A 22,768-nucleotide genomic window follows, 5' to 3' on the forward strand; every position below is an offset into this window, starting at 1 on the left:
TTTTTATTCCGCAGATCTCGGCTGTGAATTTCACCCGTTGCAACAGAGAGGGTGAAGTCCAAAGCCATTTCTGTGGCATAAACGTAACTCCATTGTATGGCATCAGGCTAACGTATACTTGAAATGTGGGACAAAATTGTGATGTGGACGCAGCCTAAAGGCTCATGCACACGACCGTATGTATTTTGCGGTCCGCAAAAATACGGATGATGTCCGTGTGAATTCCGTATTTTGCAGAACAGAACAGCTGGCCCCTAATAGAACAGTGCTATTCTAGTCCTCAATGCGGACAATAATAGGACATGGTCTATTTATTTTTTTGCGGACATACGGAAACAAAATGCACAAGGAGTAATTTCAGTTTTTTTGCGGCCCTGTTGAAGTGAATAGTTCCGCATACGGGCTGGGGAAAAAAAAAACACTAATGGACACGGAAACAAAATACACGTGCGCATGAGCCCTAATATGGCTTTTGGTTGCGGATCCACGGCAAAATCCGGTGTGGACTTTTCCACTATACTTTGACATGTACCCTGAAGGCATATACACATGGGGACATTTATCAAAACTAGTGCTAAGGAAAACTGGCTTAGTTGCCCATAGCAACCAGGTTCCTTGTTTCATTTTTCAGTGGTGACACACTACAGCATGCGACATACTGCGACACGACAGTCGCACAAAAATGCAACTTGGATGGATTTTTTGCGACTGTAGTGTAGCAGCATGTCTCCGTGTGACTCCACTGACTACCGTTATAAAAAATGTTGCGTGAATTTTCTGCTAAGGCTCTTCAGCTTTTCGGGGGAAAAAAAATTAAAATCAATTATTCCTCAGTGTGACCATCATGGTGCATATTGTGTCCATGGCGATCGGGCCTTGGTTTTCTGTTTGAAGCCCATTATGTGCCCCTTAAGGGGAGTGTCTTTTTATCAGATGGATCCAGTTAATGATAGGGATGTGCGTATACGCTGGAATTTTCCCTCAGGAAACTCATTGCTTTATTCCAGCTAATAGAAACCAGGTTCATTGACTCCGGGAAGAGTGGGAGTACGGGGAGGCGTTTCTGTGTTTACATCTCAGCCAAGCGTTTGTAGGCCGGGAATGTTCCTCATCTTCATCTGTTCTTTCCCTAGAAATTCTGGATTCAGGATCTCAGACTGGACTCGGCTTCCAAGAATTATTTTTTGGTATTTAATATTTATGGATACACTCTTAGGCCTCATGCACACAACCGTTTTTCGGGTCCACATCCGAGCTGCAGTTTTTGCGGCTCAGGTGTGGACCCATTCACTTCAGCGGGGCCGCAAAAGATGCGGACAGCGCTCCGTGTGCTGTCCGCATCCTTTGCTCCGTTCCGTGGCCCCGCAAACAAAATATAACATAGCATATTCTTGTCCGTTTTTTGCGGACAAGAATAGGCATGTCTACAATGGGCCGGCTGTTCTGTTCCGCAAATTGCGTAAGGCACAAGGGAGGCTTCCCTTTTTTGCGGACCGCAAAAAAACTTCACGGTTGTGTGCATGTAGCCTAAAGGTATGTTCACACGTGGCAGATACGCTGTGGTTTTTGTCAGAGCTGCATGTGGAAAAGCCACAGCTCTTTCCAGTACCAGCAGGGTGAATGTGTAAAATAAAAATAAATCAACAGTGGAAATTGCACCATTGGTGTGACAGATCCAGACCTGTTCAACTTGAATGGGTCCGTGATCTGTCCGCACGGCAAAAAAATAGAATAAGTTCTGTGTTTTGCGGTGTGGAGGCACGGACAGAAACACCAAGGAAGCACTCCGTAGTGCCGGATTGCAGGCCGCAATATGGGCAACAGTCGTGTGCATGAGCCCTTAGGGCGCCTTCACACAAACAATAAAAAAGCTGTACATTTTAACTTGTGCTTTCTGAGACCACTTACTTCAATTGTATGGGGCTGTTGGTCTGTGAAAAATGATCAAAAATAGGACATGTCTGCTAGTCTCTAGCCGTAAAAAAAAAAAAAAAAAAATGCTATGTTAATAGGCTCATAGGGAGAAATTTCTGAAAACTGATGTATAGGGAAACTGGCTTAGTTGCCCATGGCAACCAATCAAATTCCACCTTTCATTTTTCAGAGCCCCTTTGGAAAATGAAAGGTAGAATCTAATTGGTTGCTATGGGAAACTAAGCCAGTTTGATAAATCTCGGATGTTTCATCCGAAGTCGATTCGCTCATCCCTAACAACTATGTCTCCCCCACACACGTTCCACTCTGCTCAATCTGTATGTTTCTTCAATGGGGAGAGCTGCTGCCAGATACTTCTGTCGGAGGCTTATCTCCCAGGAGAACAAAAGGATTGGGCCAAAATATTCACTCCGACCGAGGTCGCAATAACGCCTGTACAAGCTTCAGACGCCTGTTCATGCCATTTTACTCCCTGGAAAAAGTCTAATGCGTCCCGATATGCCTTAGACCTCTCCCTGCCATTCATCAGTGCAGTGAACAGCAAGGGAAGTGCACCAATGCTGCTGCCTGAAACAACCAATCACAAAGCTCCTTACAGTAAGGAGCTTTGTTATTGGTCAGTGTGAGCCGGCTGCCAGAGCTTATGGCAGATCGCTCTGAAGTGAGGAAGGAGGCGCGCGGCGTCACTGGCGGGGTAAGCAGCCTTGCTGTGTAGTGAGGGTCCCAGATCTGTGCGCCTTGTTTTTCCTTGTCCAGCCTCACATGCTGTATGAGCCTGATCCCTCCGAACACATATGTGAGCTACAGCGGTGCTCGTCATGTCAGGGACCAGCCCTGCTAGTAGTAACTGTTCAGAAACTCCACAGGTTGCCCATAAGTGACGGCCGGCAGCATGGCGAGTGTTGTGTTCAGTTTCCCGCGCTTATCTGTAGTGCAGGCAGGAGTACAGCTGTTACCCATAGCAACCAGAGACGCCCTGTTCTGTAATTGGAGGAAGCAGCCACAGTCTGTTCATAAGTCATAACCCTGTCAGCCATGTTACCCCCAGAACTGTGCCAGCCACAGCAATGAACTCTCCTCCACTGCTACCAGTAAAGTCAGGGCGTATCTACCATGGGGCAGCACTTTTTCCCAGTTATAGTCTATGATGACTTTGAGCCATACTTTTCTATATGGTTTTTTTTTTCTGCTTACAAACATATCTGCTTGATACACAGCAAAAAAATGAGATCTCAACAGCCCCTGAGTAGGGCCTCAGGCACACGACCGATGTTCTGGTCTGCACCCGAGCCACAGTTTTTGCGGCTCGGGTGCGCACCCATTTACTTCAATGGGGCCACAAAAGAGGCGGACAGCACTCCGTGTGCTGTCTGCATCCGTTGCTCCGTTCTGTGGCCCCGCAAAAAAAAATGTATTTTTGCGGACAAGAATAGGCATTTCTACAATGGGCCGCCTGTTCTGTTCCGCAAATTGCGGAAGGCACATGGGGGACTTCCGTATTTTGAGGATCCGCAATTTGCGGACTGCAAAAAAACGGAACGGTCGTGTGCATGAGGCCTAAAGCAAAGGTTTAATACATACAGTGATGTCACAGAACAGGGCACAAGTGATGTAATAATGATGTCAGGGTTATGTGCACAGTGATGTCACAGTGCAGGGATGGTACACCCAGTGATGTCATAATGCAGGGTAATGTACACAGTCGTGGCAGTGGTCTTATGTTTAGTATATGATGTCGGCTAAATTTGCTATTTATGCATGGAAGACAGTTCTAGAGTACTAGCAATGGTTTCCCTGCATCAATAGCCACCCCTTAATGTTATGTAGGCCTTCATATTAACTATTTGAATTACTGTAACTTACTCCTCATCGACTAAAAATACTCCTCAAAAATGGTAAGAGGAGTATTTTTACTCTTCCAGAAAAAATGTAGCGCGACCTCTGCTCCCAGACATCATCAGTTGGGAGAGAGTTCGGAGCTCCCCACACACATTAGACTGTCAGCTGACAACACGCTAATGTGCATGGGGGCCTAAAAGCGTATTTCACATGAGCGATACAGAACTGGTCCAAGTTATTTCAGTGGAAAACGTACGAAGTTCCTTCACTTTGCTCCAGTTTTTTCCTGCAATTACATTTAGACCTCCTTCTCAAGAATGTGTGGTGCCCGTGCTGCGGACTGCAAATTGCTGTCTGCAGTGCACGGGCACTGACCGCATGCCAGCTGTCTGCGGACCCATGGGATTATAGATCATACAACCTCCCCCTTAAATAACTTAAACTATTAATAAGACACGTGGACACATTAGTGCATGGATAAAATTAGGCCACGGCCAACTTTATTAAGAATTGCTTATCCAAATAGATAATAACCAAATAACTTTAAAACCACAGATTAGACCAGCCATAAGCTCGGCCTAAATACCATAATCAACTCATCCACTCGCCACTATACGGCGAGCAACTTTACCCCTCCTTTCAATAAAGTGGCCGTGACAAACAAAACTTAAAGGGAGTCTGTCAGCAGATTTACCCCTTTTTAACAGTTGCCATACCGCTGTAGCCGCAAAACAGATGATTAACACGGTACCTTTTATATGCTTTGGTGGACTTTTAAATATGCCAAAAACAAACTTTGATGAGGGCTCGCAAGTGCCCAGGGCGGAGTCCACCGTGTTGAAGCCCAGGCAGCTCTGCCTCTTCGGCTCTTATCCCCGCCCAGCCTCCTCCTCTGCTCGCCTATCTGTTGTCTCTCCCCCTCAGCGAGATCCCGCGCCGACGCAATGACTTGCTTGGTCGGGGCATGCGCATAAGCTACTGCGATGCCGTGTCAGCAATGGGCATGGCAGTGCGCATGCCCCGACCAAGCAAGTCATCGCGTCGGCGCGGGATCTCGCTGAGGGGGAGAGACAACAGATAGGCGGGCAGAGGAGGAGGCTGGGCGGGGATAAGAGCCGAAGAGGCAGAGCTGCCTGGGCTTCAACCCGGTGGACTCCGCCCTGGGCACTTGCGAGCCCTCATCAAAGTTCGTTTTTGGCATATTTAAAAGTCCACCAAAGCATATACCGTTTACCGTTTTAATCATCTGTTTTGCGGCTACAGCGGTATGGCAACTGTTAAAAAGGGGTAAATCTGCTGACAGACTCCCTTTAAGGGAGGGCGGGCGGGCAGCAGCTCCTCCGATTGCGATCCAGCAGACAGCACAATGCTGTCGGCCACCTTTGGCCATAAACACTCCTGACATCTGCCATTGCCCTACTGTTGCTGGGGTTCCTAATCTTCCTGACCCCAGCAACTATTCCAGGATAGGACATATATTGTTCAATCCGGCCTCCCCTTCCCTACCCTGGATACAATGGCTATTTTTAGCCATCCTGACCATCTACTTTCGGCGGGAAAAATTCCCGCCAAAACGAATAGCCATCTAACCTGGGATGCTCATAATCCCAGACGTTCACTTGAATGGGGTCCGTGATCTGCATCTGACGGTCCGCACTACATTTTTGCAGTGCGGAGGCACGAACCGAAAACCCACGGAAGCATGAGAGTCATTAATTTTCATGATTTCTTTCATGTTGCTGAATAATACCTCGCATCTCCTAGAAATCATCAGTGAAAAACAGAGCATTTAGTTATTTTTTTTCACTCATCCATTCATTTAAAGGGGTTCTACCGGCTTAGATAGTTTGATCTGCACTTAGCCCTCAATCAGTCTGCCGATTCCGTCCTCTCCTGCGGGCCCTTCCCCCACCCATGCCACGCCCACTCTTTTAGATCTGGAGTGAGCAGGGAGAAGTCGTAGATTGCGGCGCAAAGTACCTTTTGCACCGCAATCTGCGCCAGAAATACACCTAATATAGGCGTATTTCTGGTAGGTAATTGACCCCCCCCCCCTCTTTCTTTTTGAATTTACTACTGCTTAAGCATGCCTTAAAACAAAGTATCGCAAAAATGCAGACACAAGAGGGTCCTACATAGTAAACGGCTTGGAATCCCTTCTGCCTGTGTCATGGAGGCTGCAGCTTTGTGGTTGCATCACCCAGTCTCTAGTGGGCACAGCACGGATGTCCTATACTTATATTTATGTGACTGTGTACCAAAGTTGCAGAACGCCCATTTCACCTTTTAGCTGCCGGTGTAGCGTTATACTACCCTACCTCGTGAGATTTCCCTACCTCCTGACTTCCTATCGCACTGCTAAAGACGTGAGGAGGCGTTCCTGAGTTTTGACGATATGCGCAAACCGACAGTTTATGGAAAATCTCAGCGGAGTTCAGCTTCACACCGGGACACTGCGCATGCGCCGGCCGGAGTTAGCCGCGCTTGCGCACTGGACCGTAATATTTCCCTACCGAGGCTCTCCTGCGCAGTGTCCCGGTGTGAAGCTGAACTCCGCTGAGATTTTCCATAAACTGTTGGTTTGCGCATGCGCAGATCATCAAAACTCAGGAATGCCTCCTCACGTCATTAGCAGTGCGACAGGAAGTCAGGAGGTAGGGTAGTATAACGCTACACCGGCCTCGTGTGCCAAAATCAGGGTTGTTGGCCATTTTTGAATCTGGAATATATTTTTTTATTTTTTTTTATAAAGTCGTTACAAGAAATTCTACCTTTTTCGCTCAGGGACCACTTCTAACCCTGGGTTCACACCTGAGCGCTCTGTATGCGCGATTGTACCGGCGTTTGCAATCGCGCATACAGAGACAAGCGAACGCCCATTGTCGCACGTTCCCGAATGTCTATGTACGGGAACGCGCGACAAAAACGCCCCAAAGAAGCTCATGTACTCTTGAGTGTAGGGCGTTTTACAGCGCGATCGTACGCGCTGTAAAACGCCCAGGTGTGAACCATTCCCATAGGGAAGCATTGGTTCTCATGTGTTGAGTGTTTTACAGCGTGTTTGAACGCGCTGTAAAACGCTCAGGTGTGAACCCAGTGTAAAGGTACTGTGGAGAAGTTGGGATCCCTGCAGTTTTCCGTCACATGGCATCCTCGTTTTCCAGCCGTCTATAGTTTGAATATGTGCTCCTTCCTCCACGGTCAGAGCCGGCTGTTTCACATTACCATGAAGGCTCTGTGGAGGAAATTTGCTTAAAAATGGAGACTTAAGACAAAGGAATGTGCAAATTAGTGGACAATGTTACGTGACCTTTCTTAGATGTGGAAAGATTCAAAGCTTTCACACGGCACTGGTAACCATCACAATGGGGGGAAAGACAACTTCCTAAAGTGATGACTGACAAGTGTGGCACATTAAGGAGGATCTGTCGCCTCCCCTGGCATGTCTGCTTGCAGCGCCCATGTAATAACCGCTCCAGATCATCTATTCTAATGTCTCTATGATGTGCCATTCCTTTATTATTCCTGCTAGAAGTTATGAATGAATTGCCAGCAGTTTGCAATAGAAGTCCAGATGGGGCGAGTCTCTCCGATCAGTGCTGCCATTATCAGACTGTGCATTGTGACTCTGCAGGGACACCCCCCATCCCCAATTTTTTATTTTATTTTTTATTTTTTTATAGGGCAAAAAAAATGCCTGTTTAAAAAACAAAAAAACAAAACATGAATTGTAATATGATATATAATCAAAGTGTCATGGCAGTAGCACCCTTGTGTCGCTTTGTGAGTGCTTCCAGTTCAGCTTGTAAATGGAGCTGTAGCATAGATTAGATTGCAGCGAGCCAGTAATAGCATCATCGGGAGTCCCTGCACACGGACGTGTGCACCCCGTGGTTGTGCTGCGGCCCGCAAAATGCAGGCCGCAATGCACGAACACAGTCCATAGGGCAGCCGCAGCGGATCGCGGACCCACTCACTTGTGCTGCTTCCCATTGAACTGATTGGAGTGGAAAAGTGCCAGAATGAGTGCCTAAAACTGGGTGAACTGGCCCTTTAAGACGGGCATCATCAAACTGCCACCCTCCAGCTGTTGCAAAACTAAGGCTACATTCACACGTCAGTATTTTTCTATAATCCGAATTTCGGTCCGTTTTTGCGGATCCGTTGTTCCTGAAAATGTTTCCATATGTCATCTGTTTTTTGCGGATCCGCAAAAAATGGAAACATGTATACATTTCAATAATCAAATAAAGTTGTTTGGATTTCTTTGAAAAAAATAAATAAATAAAAAAAATTTGCTATGTGTTTCCAGGAACGGATTCCGCAAAAAACGGAAGACATACGGAATGACATCCAAATGTCTTCCGTTTTTTGCGGAACCATTGACTTTGCATTGTACCAGGATCCGATTTTTTAGGAACATAATAGGACTTGTTTTATATTTAAACGGACATGCGGAACGGAACAACGGAAACGGACAGCACACATTGTGCTGTCCGATTTTTTTTTTTTTTCCAGGACTCATTGAAAATGAATGGGTCCTGATCTGGTCCTGATCTGTTCCGCAAAAAACGGAACAGATCAGGAAAGAAAAAACGGACGTGTGAATGGACCCTAACTCTGAGCATGCCTGAACAGCCTACAGCAGGGCATTGTGGGAGTTGTAGTTTTACAACAGCTGGAGGGCCGCAGTTTGAGGATGCCTGCTGTAAGGGGTTGTCCAGCATAAGGAAAACATGGCTGCTTTCTTTTAAAAACGGCACCACCCATGTCCACAGGCTGTCTGGTATTGTCCCTGTTGTAACGGAATCGGTGGAACTCGGATTGAAAATGCAACTGCAGACTATCTAACAAAATAAATTCCGCTACCTCCTTCTACTGTGTCGCCCATCACTAAATAGTTCTCTATGGAGACACATGGTAGGATACATCAGGATATTGACACCCCTCCTACTTACAGATTACAAATAGGTTTTTATAAAAATCCGATATGTTCCCCATAGCGAAGCATTGGTGATAGTAATATGGGCCGAACTGAAGACGTTGGTGTCTGTCATGTCGTATGTGCCAGCGGCTTGTTGTAGAGCGGGAGGAGCAGAGCAGATCGATATACAGTTTTGTGGTAAAAGATTTCATTTGAGTCACTGCTCACTACTAGAGTCCAGTGGGCGGTCCTAAGCGATCGATTGCCTTTCTGACTTTGTGTAGAGAGAGGGAGCTGTCAATCACTCAGTAGGACCACCCACCGGACTCCTAAGCATAGGAAGAAGTACTGAAACTTTTCTCACAAAACCATATATCAGTCTGCTCAGTTTCTCCTGCTCCATAGACCACTGCTCGTCCTAGTTACTGATCCGGTGGTGGGTAGTTCACTTATTATTATTATTATTATTATTATTATTATTATTATTATTATTATTATTATTATTGCTCCTACTATATAGGAACTTTACTTTATTGTGTATGAAACATGGCCATGATAAGATTAAATGTGATATTCAGGCAATTTCCCGTCCGTTCTCACTGTCCATTTGTGTTTTTTAAGGTATGTTTTTATGCGAACTTTAGTTGGTTGTGAATGATTAAATGTGTACTTTGGTTTTTGTAAACTGGCTTTTGTCCATTGTCTGTCTAGTGTTTGAGTGGTTTGTCTCCCAGATTGGGTTTTACTGCATAGGCGTTGCCAAGTTCCATATGTAGGTAGGCAAAGCCAGTGAGGTTTCTAGATAGATCACTGATATCGGGAGGTCCCTGCAGCCTCCACAGCAGACGTCTCCTCCGATGTAGATCCCCTTTTTTTTTTTTTTTTTTCTCTCTCCTAATTCAAACATATATACCCTATCCATATTTCTGGTGTGCATATATGTAGACAGATGGGTAAGAAAGGAACTGACATGGATAGGATGAGCTTCTTGGGTATCATTTACAGTGTCAAACTTCTTACCTTGATTTTGGCTATCATATTAGCTGTCAAAGTTGAGTCGAGGGGTGGACTGGCAATTGACCCTACAGGGAATTTTCCCAGAAGACAGATGGCCATAGTGCCACCCAAGCCTCCTCACTGCCACTGGCTGGGTAATTACTACATGGGGAACTATAAAGATCACTAGAAGAAGTCCAGGCAGCATGCTGAAGATAGGGCTTGGTGTGGTGGCCCACATCTTGCCTCTTAAGACCCTTCTCCTTATCCATATTACAGACAATTGTAGGAGGAGGACACAATGTGACAGCTATTGATGGCCACCACAGAGGGACAGCTTTTGAGGAGCACTGACCCTGACAACTTGTATTGGGCCTATCTACTTGTGTTGTCCCACCTTCTTTCAGTTTAGACCCATCTACAACATTAGGGGCCACTTTTAGGTTATTTCCAGGGCCACTTTAAGTTCCCAGTCCGCCCCTGGTTGACGCAAATGCATTAAGGTGACCGTGACATGTTTTCTCTCTGCTTACAATGCACGTACGTACGGGAGTCACAGACTGTGTCATTAACACATTGTGCATTAGGTGCGAATGACTCACTTTAGAGCTGGTGCTAGCAACCAGTGGCTGGTGACACGTGTTGTGCGTTTTGTCTTTCTATGTCTCCATACACAACCGTACATATCCCTTGGTTGTGGTCCTCTAAAGGGTGACTAGATGATGGATCTCTGCTTGTTCTTCACTTTTCCATTGTACCCGGAGAGTCTACGCACACATTCCATGGTTTTTCTCTTATTACATCACATCCCGTCTTTCCTGTTTTATTTTTCCCCTTGGAACTATGACAGATGTTGACACAATTTGCATTTTCATTTCGTTCAATTCCTTGTGATATAAAACGTAGTCACTTTCTATTCTTATGCACTCGCATTTCTTTATTTCAGGGACATTAGACTTCTCTGCTTGCTGCAACCATGGAGATGAAAGGTAATGATTGGAATTAACAGGTTAATGATTTGCATGCTAAACTGGAGTATATTCCTCTCATTGTTAAGAATGTAATGTTGATGTTTTTACATCCTATTTGCCTGTAATAGGGTTTCTTGAAATGTGAGATTTATGATTTGCTATATCGACAGAGGAAGTAATTTCCTATACTGGAGTACAGGCCTGATTAAGGGTGTATTTACAGATCCTCTGACCAATTTCTGTCCGTTCATACCAATAGTTGGTGTGTGTAAATGGCCATCTGACCAAAGAGTGGTCAGAACATCTGTTGGTGTAAATGCCCCCTGAATCGTGGGGTTGGTCGCTTTAGGATAAATGTAAGGATCCTTTCACACGAGATTTCCATCCGGGTACTGTCAGAGTTTAGAACTGACAGCACCTGGACTCAACACTGAACCCTTCAGTTGGGCATCTTCACATGGGCAATTTCCCACACTGACGCTGATCAGGCCTTGGTCTGATTTTAAATTTATTTATTTTTCCCCACGAGACTCATTCATTCAAATAAATGGGTTTTCAGGAAAAAACAGCCTGCACTCGGAGTCCCTCTGTCTGTGGCCAGGAACATGGAACAGCTTTTTCTTTTGCTGGTCTAAAAACTTTTGGGTAACTGCCCACAATGGGGATTATGTGTTTTTTGGAGCGGATTTCACGCAGATTTTCTGCATACAAATCTGCACTCTAACCTAAGAAATGCACTGGTATAACGAATTTAATAAATGGTCCCTTCCCACGATCTTCCTGTTCATTATATGGCTGCAGAAGGAGGAGCATCTGACTAGACTCCTCGTTCTTCATCCTCCATGTTCTAAACATAGTTGATGGACTTGTGTCTTTCTCAACCGTATCAAGTTCAACCAAGGGTTAGGTGGGGACGCGAATCCCAGAAGGAAGGGAGACTCATAAGTGTGAAAGTTAGTCAGACGGATCCGTCCAGACTTTACATTGAAAGTGCCAGACTGAGGCATTCTGAGCGGATCCGCATCCACTCAGAATGCATTGGGGCAGTATGGATGCGTTCGGGGCCGCTTGTGAGAGCCTTCAAACGGAACTCTCAAGCGGCGCCCCGAACGCTAGTGTGAAAGTAGCCTTACAAGAATTAATCTAAACCCTTTTTAAAACTCTGCACTGTTCCTGCTGTGTCCATGTCCCGAGGAAGTCTATTCCATGGGTTCACAGTTCTCACAGTAAATAAGTGGCATGTGGTCAACGAGTGTTGTGTATAGAGATCGGCAATGCCGATTCTTGCTCTGGTCCAGGCGGTCATGGGGGACAGACATCTGCACGAGCCGCAGTGAGGTTGTAGAACTCTGAGCCTTTCTTAGGAGAAATCTGCAATAAAAAAAAATACATAAAGTTTAAATGTCAACCCAAAGGTAAAAAATAGACAAAAAAAAAAGGTTCTTCTAGCGCCGCTCCAGGACCATTACTCATACCTACCATATCTCAAAATTGCTGTTATGGAAAGGGCAGATAATACAAAAAGAAAATGAGTTGCACATTGTCCAATTGACAAGACATTTTCATTTTATTTTACATTTTTCCTAAAACAAAAAAAATTATATAAAAATAAAACCGCATATGTCGCCAAATTTACATAACCAAATGGGGAAAAAAAATTATGACGTTCAAAGACACTTGTACTAAAAATGGGAAATGACCCAGTCAGGAACTGGTTTTTAAAGGGGGTTGTCTAAATAAATAAAAATTTCGGACAGCCACTGTACATGTACTAAAAAAATTTAAGAAGCAAACCTTTTGTCCCCTGCCGCCTCCAGTGGTGCACTACGTCCTCCCCGCTGCAGATGTGACATGCGTGCTTCTCCATGTAAATGTTGCCAGAGCAGATGTGGAAGAGAAGCACTTGTATATTATAGAGTAGAAAGGTAATATGTTTTTATTATACAGTGATTTACTTTAATTTGACCTTCTGTACATTTTAAAAGGAACCAATGGACAAGACCCAAATTATGGAGGTGGTTACCAACCTGCAATGAACCCAGCTCCAGGATATCCCCAACCCGCTCCCGGATTCCCACCTCCAGCTATGCCAGGACCTTATGGATATGCACAGCCAGCACCAGGAGCATACCAAGGTAAATAGCAGCATAGTGTAAAACAATTGTAGATTACATGCAAGTAAAAAATCAATATTATAAAAAAGGGTTATTGGGGCATAAGCTCCTCCGACAACTGAGTTTACAAGTGTAGATCCATTAACCATAACTGAATATAATACCACATGAACTGGAGTAGGCCTTCTGACAAACTGAAACGTGCATCAAGGTACTGGTAAGTGATATGAGTCTACATTTGTAGTCCTGTCTCATTGTTCCAGATTATCACACCTGCACTTGGGGCAGCTCCACAACAAAGGCAGGTTTGACGTGATCACCAGAACGCCTCCATACTTGACTCTGACCATAGTGGGATTCCAAACAGAACACTGATTTGCCTCTAAAGATGTTATAGTTCCAGTCTGTAGCAATTTGGCTTTCTCGATCGCAACACCACTACTAACTAAGGCAACGGTGGCTGGCTGTCAATGAGGGCATGTAATGGGCACCATGACGCCAAATTTTCTTCTGCTAAGCGCCTGGATATGTCACCGGCAGAGACAGGGATATATAATGAAGGTGTCACCTGTGTTTGGATGGTGGAGAATAAATCTGTGGAAGCTGCTCATGGCTTGTTGACTGATGTGATTGTGAAAACTGTCCAGTGAAAATATTGGGCCTTGATTTTGTAGGTTCTTGGTCTGTTGATGGTTTTAGTGGTAAACTGTAGGGATTACTTTGTAGGTTTCCAGTAAATGCTGACACAAGCTGTCCAACCCTAGTTGTCAGGGTGCTAGTTGCATTCAAGCCGGGGTTATAAACTGCCCAGCTCCACATTTTTATGACTGACATGGGCCTTTGGGGTTTAGGTCTGCATAAATTCAATCTACTCCTGATTTACTACTGACTGAGCCCACATTTAAGTGACTGAGGGACGGCCGCGCCTGTCTTATGGACCGCAAACGGATCTGTAAATGCAGGCACTTGTTTCATGCCATTTGTGAAAGGGAAGGCCTCTGAAGATTCACCATTGCTCAGAACCCAAGCCGCCATACCATCATGGAATTGCTGTACCACCAGGATGAATCTGTCTGGGCATCCAAACTTCGACATAATGCCCATAAGAAGAGTGCAGGCACCGGCCATGTCCACTCCACATCACTGTCCGGACCTATGTATTTGAATGGATCCACAATCCGCAAGATGCGGGTGAAGATGGGGCATGTCCTATCGTTGGCAGAGCTGTGACATGGACTGACAGCACACGGAAGGGCTGTCTGCAAAACGGGCACAGCCATCCCATGGTCATGCAAATTCAGCCTGATTGTACTTTGCCTTCCCTGAATGGAAGCTGCAGGGAAAGGAATAAGTAGCATCAAGACAAACACGTATAACTTTGCCTCACTGAGTACTTGGTGGACGTCTAATTGTAGTGTGTGGGGTTTTTAAGATGATCGTGTTGCACCATTAATCCTTTTTGTTAAATGGAATTAAACTCCATTATATTTGCTCTGAAAATCCTGAAACCTGCTGATAATGTAAGATGATAACATTATCTAATTTAGCTGACCGTGCTGTGGATTTCCTAGGTAATCACTAATGGTCTAGATCCATATTTGGTGGTTAGTGTTTTGGTATGTGTAACAGTCATGTTCACTCTCCAGGGGGAAAGAGTCCATCGCTTCTGTCACTTTACATTAAGTGAAGAGGCGTGTTTGGGTACATGGAATACCAATAATGAGTGCATCTTCATACATTTCCAGTTATTCTTCCCTTGTTGGTTCCCCACAACGATCAGGAGAACAGGATCCTGAGATAATGGAGCAATGGTTGTGCATGCGTGCTACCTCCCCATATGTTTGTTTCAGATGAGGACCTTGACATCTGATGGATAGATCTTCGGCCATTAGCGATGTATTCTTAGATGGCTAATAAAGCCTATGTTAGAATTAAATATTTTGTTACTTACTGAACAGACAAATATGGATGTTCTTGTTTCAGCATTTGCAGCTTTATGTTTACAAAGTGTACGCTTCTCCTGTGCTAGGATTGTCTTCCTGGATTCGTATGTCTGGCAACCCTGATGGATCAGGGAAAGCCATGTATAATGATCATGCGCCAGAGATTCCCACGAGGTGATGTTGATATCCAGGGATTTGAGAGAGGCTTTCAGTGTATCTTTGTAGCGCTTCTTTTGCCCCCCCCCCCCCCCCATGCGATCGCTTACCTTTGGACAGCTCACCATAGAAGATCTGTCTAGGGATGCAGTGGTCTGGCATCCTTATGACGTGGCCTGCCCAGAGCATCTGTTCTTTCATCAATAAGGTGTAAACTGATGGTAACAAAAATAATAAAACGGGCAGTAGTAAAATGTAACTTTTAATATTATACCTTTTTTTAAATGGGCCAGTACCACCCGCAGTCCCTACCATGGAGGTGTGTTAATACCTAAGGGTAAACCAACATGCAAAAAGGCATACACTTCTTACTAGAAAACGTGTACAGATAAGGCCTTGCTTGAATGTCACACCCAATCAGGTTGTTCCTATTCCCACAGATAAGATAAGTGGTGGGAATTCTGCTGTAGTCCACCAACTATATCTCGCCGGATGGTCCGTGTGTGTGTGTATAATGTTGCCGAAAGAGCAAAAGGGTAGAGTCCTACCACTAATAATAAAGGGTGCAATGAAACCTACCTATAAGTGCTCAAATAAATAGATCTGTGGCCCTACGCGTTTCATTTATTTTTTTGCCCCAGATTCATCAGGGGACTAGTGCTACATCTATATGGGCTGGTTTGTCCCCGATGTAGCCATCCTGGAAGATGTATGGTCACGCCTCCAGATCTTTTACCACATAAGGTGAGGGTACTGTTGCATGGGTTTACACCATTAGCGATGTATGGCGTCCCCTATTACATGTGGCGTCATGCAGATTTGTACATATGACCTGTTACATGTGCGCTTGGCGGCTGAAGGAATCTGTGTTGGTCTCCTGTTAATATGTGCCCACATTGCTGTGAAAAATGATGTTTTAATATATGCAAATGAGCCTCTAGGAGCAACGGGGGCGTACAGGACAAATGCATGCTCGGCCAAGTGAGCATATGTGTTGGGGATAACTAATGTATGTGGCTGCCGAAGGGCTTTTTCACACGAGAAGATGCTGTGTGTGGAATCCGCTGCGTGAAAGGGAGTCTAGCCCCGGTCTGGACAGCAGAGACACGGAGCATTAACAGGATTGATGTTCCGTGCCGCTCTGATCTTTTTACTACAAAATCACAGCGAGAAAGTTGTCACCGTGATTTTGTAGTAATGCTCTGTCCGGAGCGGGGTTTGGCATTCTTTCACATAGCGGATTTGACACCCTGCATCCGCTCGTGTAGTAGAGCCCTAAGGCAAGGGCTCCATGACAATGGAAGTTTTCATATATGCCAGAAGGCTATTTTCTATTTTGTACATCTTCACACCTCTGCAAAGCTTAGAGGAAAAAAGTGAAGAACACGTCATGTGTAATATCGTCAGCCGATCTGGATGTTAAAGCGGACCTATCATGGTTTGTTTATTCTAGATATATACCTTTACTTGCGGGGTACCCCCCACTGATGCTGCCACCCTGCCTGTTTTATTTAAATATCACTCCTGTGCCCCCCCCCTGTATTTTTCTCGCTCAGTATGTTCGTATCGGTACAGGGAGGAGGAGACACCAGGGTTTCTCAATGGGCGTCTCCTTCTCCCTGGCCGTGCCACGATCCAATCACAGCGGAGAGCGTCACAGCCAAAGAGAAAAGCAATGAAAGTGGACTCTCTACTGAGACTGTTCCCATGCCAAACAAATTACAGAAGTGTTGTTTTTTTTTTTTTTTTGTTTGTTTGTTTTTATAACTTTATTTCCACAAAAAAGGAAAAATGCTAGATGAAACCAGTGGTACATAAATCATCTCTCTGAAAACTGCACCTTCTCAAGTTGGCCTATATACCATTAACATGAGGAAGTCCTTGGAAGAAGCACGAAACGCGTAGTTATCCCTGAGATCTGGTTTATGTGCCTTTTTTTTTTTGTTTCAGGTATCATTTTTTTATTTTTTTTATTTTTCTTCCCTGTTGAGCTTTCTTTATACCCCTAACTTCATATGGATAGGGGTTTCATGTTTCTAAGCTTGTTTGGAGTCGGGTGTCTAAAAAGAGTGCTGTGCTAATCATAGTATACACTTGTGTATATACTCATTAGTTGTGTCCTCCTGCATGAAGCTACCGTGACAAATGTGCATAGAAGAATTCACTGAATTTATTTATCAAAATGTTTACATGTTCTTCACCGGTTTTCTTAATCATTATATCAGATTGTGTGAATACGGCTTTCAGAGTATTAAAACTATCCCCTTATTACAGTAATGTGTTGCTGCTTTTACAGGTATTCATACGAGCTGTGTGATGCACCATAGTCCTGACACTGTACACAGGAATCCCCTCCTTCCCTTGTTAGACTGCGTGAGGCATCTGAATTCTGCTAGAACATCAACTTTTATAGCCAACTTAGCTTGAGAAACTGAAAAATGAGCCATATGCTCCCTCAATTACCGGCCGGTGTCCTATGATCAGTGTGTCCAGGCTCTCTGCAAAGATGGAGACTGAAATCTGTGAACTATACATGTAAGCTGCCAAGATGTGCTTTTCCTTGTTTAACTTTGTCTTGAATTTTACTTATTAACCTTAGGTCAACCAGGTAATCCTAACTATGGCCCATATGGAGGAGGCCCTCCTGTACAAAACCAGCCGATGCTTTCAGGAAATGTAGCATCTGCATGGATGCCAGCACCTCCACCAGACCCCAAATGTCCACCAGGATTAGAATATCTATGCCAGGTAAAGTGTACCATGTTTTTGAATAGCAAGCTTAGCAAATAAAGGGTAGAGGTCTACATCATGGGAGGCCACTCTGTTAGGTTCTTGTGTTAAGATCACTTGTGATCAGCTACTGATGGGGGTACGTATTAGATAACAAAGTGATAAATGTAAAGGTGAGTCTTCTACTCAGCATGTGACGTTGGGTTTAGGGTATTGGACCTCTTGTGTATGCAGCATTGGTGGCAAACTTGCATAGAATTCAAAGCTCCTAACCAAGCAACCCTTGAGTCTATCAAGCCACGTGTAATATGGGCAGAAAGTCCATGTCATTACACAACTCCAGGAGTTTTCTCCTTGTATATTAAGATGGTCATGCGCATTAAATTTCAACTAAATCTGATTTATTAGATTTCAACATGCTTTATTGCCCTGGGAGATGAGCCCTGCCAGTGATGGCTGGGTCATGTGTATGGTTTGCAATACAGGCTGATGTACAGACCTAAATAGACGTGTCGGTACATTGTATTGTAAAACCTAAAGATCTGTAATCTAACATCGGGGTAAAAAAAAAAATTAAGTCCCTCACCTTTTTCTTTAAATACATATTTATTAACTGTACATTTATAAAAAATACTATATATAATGTACACAAGATGATTGTAATGTCTGTATGACAGACACAACAGTAGTGTATGGGGAGGTTTGAAAACTCCTTCAGGTTTGATTTATACAGAGTATGTTTAGTACTTATGAAATGAGGAGCTGAGGTAAAAACGGCTTGAGAATGGTTTACCTCTGCACTACCTATGGGACGCCAGAAGAATTTTTGCATCTCTATGGTCCTTTTAGAAGGCAGATCTCTGCCTGTGATGAGCACTAATCGATGATCTAGCATTGTTGGTCTACAGTCATTAAGGACCTTTTTAATGGGCAAATAATTGCCTGACCAAACAGCCATATGAACAGTTGTTCATGACCTCCCATCATTCATGTGGCTGTTTGTTTACATGGTTGGCAACACATTCCTTGTTTACTTAGGTGATGGGCTGCTAACAGATGAACATTTTTATGGCCACGTAAAAGACCTGATCAGTCAACAATCTGTTGCTTTGTCGGCTGATGGGCGGGGTGTTGACCACAGCAGTTACCTTCAGTCCGCTTCCGGCAATCCCAGATCCAGACATCTCCGGCAGGCAGCTCCATGCCCGAGATGTCTAGTGGTAGTGTGAATCTAGCTTGAACTTTGTCTGGTCTCTGTCATTTCCTCTGTAGAAGACCTGCATCTTCTAAATGTTTGCCTGTCCATTCGTTACTGATACCTTTATGCTTTTTTTTTCAGATAGATCAACTTCTTGTCCATCAACAAGTAGAACTACTGGAAGGTTGGTTATACTTCACTAAAGAAATTCTAATAATCTTATAGTATATAGAGAACTAATAAAAGCATGGCTGCACAATATTTCACATGCAAACAGTGGAACTGAGAAATGGGGATCATTCTAAATGGGTACCCATCTGCGGAAGCCACCTTGACGCCTGGTAGATGGGCCTGACACACGTTTGATTGAAAATGTGCGCAAAGAGCTTCTAATTTTTTTTCCATTTTTATAGTAGGTATAAGACCACTTTAATTTAGAATGATCCCCGTTTCTCAGTTCTATTGTTTGCATGTGAAATGTTGTGACCATGAATGTGCTAGTCTACATTTTCTTGTAGAATCTTATGGTATAGTAAGCAGTTTAGTAGGGCAAAATGTTCAGTACAGTGCCCAGAGTAGTTCAACTAAGTAAAATAATCAATACTCAGCCTCATGGGTCCTCCATGCTGACGCTTATGGAGTCCCATCTGGTCTCTTCTTCCTGGTCCACTCTCAACATTCAGAAAAAGCCCACTGGCCAAGGCAGGTCTGCACTGCAGCCAGTGATTGGCTGAGCAGGCCTTTCCTGGCATTGAGGTCCAAATAAATGTTGGAATGGCTGCAGCGGGGGATTGATGGGAGTGAGTGTCTGCTTTTTAGCTTTTTAAACCGCTGTGAGGCTGCCAGACTTCTGCATGTCCGACTTTTTAGTCCGAAATAGTAGCAGGACTGATCCAACAGGGTGAACAGCCTGTCGGATCCGTCCTGCCGCTAGTGTGACAGTACCCTAGCTTTTTAAGGCACACTTTTTTTAAATGTGTGACCTTGCAAGAAATCTGAGAAAATTTTGGGTTTACTCAAGATTTGTCATTTAATGTTGGTGCTAGAGACTAACAATAATTTTATGCTGTTTTTTTGTTTTAAGTTTTGTCATACAAATCTGTACGATGTTAATTTTATGGATTAGGCTTCCACTTTTAATGGCGCAATTCTTTGAGACAGACAAAACAATTCTGAGCTAAACCTGTATCTGCTTCTTTAAAAGTTGCAGCAAATAAAGTTAAAAAAAAAAGTGTTACCAGCAGTTTGCATAGACACGGAGCTGTGGTTCACCTGATTTTAAAACGCTGTGTTTCTTTAGTCGACTCGGTTAGAGTTATGATACTTTCCCTTAATATGCAAATTAGGACTTTGGTGCAATGAGGGTGTTGCCATTACTGGTGACAGAGTCCCTTTTAAAGGGGTTTGAATGCAGTGGTAGTCAGCCATTCAAGCGGAATTATTTCATATTGCTAGGATGTGATATCATTTCCTGATTGCTGGGACCCCAGTAGTCTTCAGAATGAGTGTGTGGGGTTGATAAATGCACCAAAGTTATCTGCCACGTGTGTGTTTTTTTTTTTTTTTTTTTTTTTTTTTTTTTTTTTTGGTCACTGACCAAGCCACAGATCAAGGCAGAGATTGATTGGCAATTTGTTATACTCCATTATTTCCAGTGAGTGGAGTATGACCACTACCACAGTTGTGCAGAGACTGAACTAGGGGCTCAGGACACCTGTTCTACTCATTGGTGGGGGTCTCGGTCTTTGGGCCGTCACTTATCCTGTGAAACTATAATAAACCCTTCCTGGGGGAGCCCATTTAAGGTTCAGCTCTGATACATCTGGTCTCTTTCGCAAACTAAACCAATAAAGGAAGTTGGCCATCAATAACTGCTTCATTTTCGCCCAAAAATTATCAGCTGATCAACTAAAGCAGCCCACTTATTGGTTATTCGCTCCGCAGTAGCTTCTGAGAAACAATTTGTTATATCATGAGGAAGTCAACATAGGAAAGTTCTGAGAAGTTACTACTGAACGGACAACTGCACTAGGACGTTTGGATAAAAAACTCCCTTCACCATAATGTGTACATGTAAGCTGCTGGTTCCCACATACATTTATATAGTGACAGGTGTACAAAGTATATGGATTCTGTTTTCGTCTTCCTTACACAACAAGCCTGTCAGTAAAGACGTTTGAAGACAACTGCTTTGTCCTTGCTCCACCCTATATACATAAGAGCCAAGGTCTGTAAGTGACATAGCGACAAGATCATTAGAGGACCTTTCATTTTTTTTTTTTTCTTTTTTTTATTAATCTCTCCTACCCCCTCGTATGTTAATACTGAGCATCGGTACAGGGAGGAGGAGACTTCCTTCTCCCTGGCCGTGCCGCGATCCAATCACAGCTGAGAGCGTCACAGCCAGGGGGAAAAAAACATCACCCATCATATAAATTTTTTTTGATCACATAATCTTGTTTTATTTAGTAAAAGATAAAAGTTTTATGTTAATGAATGTGTGATCATGTGGTCTGAGTAAACCCAGTTTGTGGGCTCGCGCAGAGAACCCGTAGAGCAGCACACTGAGTCACTACACGTCTTATTACTAATCCCTAGGCTCTAGACTAAAAAAACTTGACAGGAAATTATTTTTTTTTCATGGAATTTTTATTTTATTTATTTTGCTTTTAATAACAGTTTTTCTTTTATCTCCATGTTAGCTTTAATTGGCTATGAATCAAATAACAAATACGAGATCAAGAATAGCATGGGTCAGAGGGTGTACTTTGCTGCCGAACAAAACGATTGCTGTACGAGGAACTTCTGTGGAGCCGCTCGGTCATTTGCCATGACTATTGTAGATAACTCTGGTCGTGAGGTAGTGCGAATCATCCGCCCTTTCAGGTGCTCTGCGTGTTGTTTCCCATGCTGTCTACAGAAAGTAAGTATGAAAGGTTATTTCTAGTCTTTAAATTACATTATTTTTATGGTGTATCCGATGCATAATAACGAAAAAAAGTCGCCCTTAACACTTGTTTAAAAAGCAGCCAGAACGTAGCAGAATGTCTTGGGCTTCCTCAGCCGTACACGTTTGTGCTTCTTTATTACATTTGGCCCATCTTGGGCCTCTTTCACACTTGCGTTGTCCGGATCCGGCATGTACTCCACTTGCCGGAATTACACGCCGGATCCGGAAAAACGCAAGTGTACTGAAAGCATTTGAAGACGGATCTGTCTTCAAAATGCTTTCAGTGTTACTATGGCAGCCAGGACGCTATTAAAGTCCTGGTTGCCATAGCAGTAGTGGGGAGCGGGCAAGCGGTATACTTACAGTCCGCGCGGCTCCCGGGGCGCTCCAGAATGACGTCAGAGCGCCCCATGCGCATGGATCATGTGATCCATGCGATCACGTCATCCATGCGCCTGGGGCGCCCTGACGTCACTCTGGAGCGCCCCGGGAGCCGCACGGATGGCAAGTATGCTGCTCCCCGCTCCCTACTACACTTTACCATGGCTGCCAGGACTTTAGCGTCCCGGCAGCCATGGTAACCATTGAGAAAAAGCTAAACGTCGCATCTGGCAATGCGCCGAAACGACTTTTAGCTTAAGTCCGGATCAATGCCTTTCAATGGGCATTCATTCCGGATCCGGCCTTGCGGCAAGTGTTCCGGATTTTTGGCCGGAGCAAAAAGCGCAGCATGCTGCGCTATTTGCTGCGGCCAAAAAACGTTCTGTTCCGGAACTGAAGACCTCCTGATGCATCCTGAAGGACGGACTGTCCATTCAGAATGCATTAGGATAATCCTGATCAGTATTCTTCCGGCATAGAGCCCCGACGACGGAACTCTATGCCGGAAGACAATAACGCAGATGTGAAAGAGCCCTCAAAGAGGTTTTCCAAGTGGTTTTTAGTGATGACCTGTCCTCTGGCTAGGTCATCAGTATGTGAATGGTGGGGGTCTGCTGATCGGCTGTTTGAG

The 22,768-nt window shown here is 44.3% G+C and overlaps 1 protein-coding gene across 1 annotated transcript in view; it reads left to right on the forward strand.

Annotated features, from left to right (window-relative positions):
• Window positions 1–22,768, forward strand: part of LOC122934564 (phospholipid scramblase 1-like) — a 34,981-nt gene that overhangs the window by 1,316 nt on the left and 10,897 nt on the right. The window contains exons 2-6 of the mRNA XM_044290134.1: window positions 10,641–10,683; window positions 12,651–12,800; window positions 17,478–17,626; window positions 18,948–18,990; window positions 21,509–21,729. Of these exons, the coding sequence (XP_044146069.1) occupies window positions 10,671–10,683; window positions 12,651–12,800; window positions 17,478–17,626; window positions 18,948–18,990; window positions 21,509–21,729 (576 nt within the window). The 5' untranslated portion in view covers window positions 10,641–10,670. The remainder of the gene's footprint in view (window positions 1–10,640; window positions 10,684–12,650; window positions 12,801–17,477; window positions 17,627–18,947; window positions 18,991–21,508; window positions 21,730–22,768) is intronic.

Source organism: Bufo gargarizans, chromosome 4 (assembly GCF_014858855.1).
Source record: "Bufo gargarizans isolate SCDJY-AF-19 chromosome 4, ASM1485885v1, whole genome shotgun sequence".
NCBI classification, from domain to species: domain Eukaryota; kingdom Metazoa; phylum Chordata; class Amphibia; order Anura; family Bufonidae; genus Bufo; species Bufo gargarizans.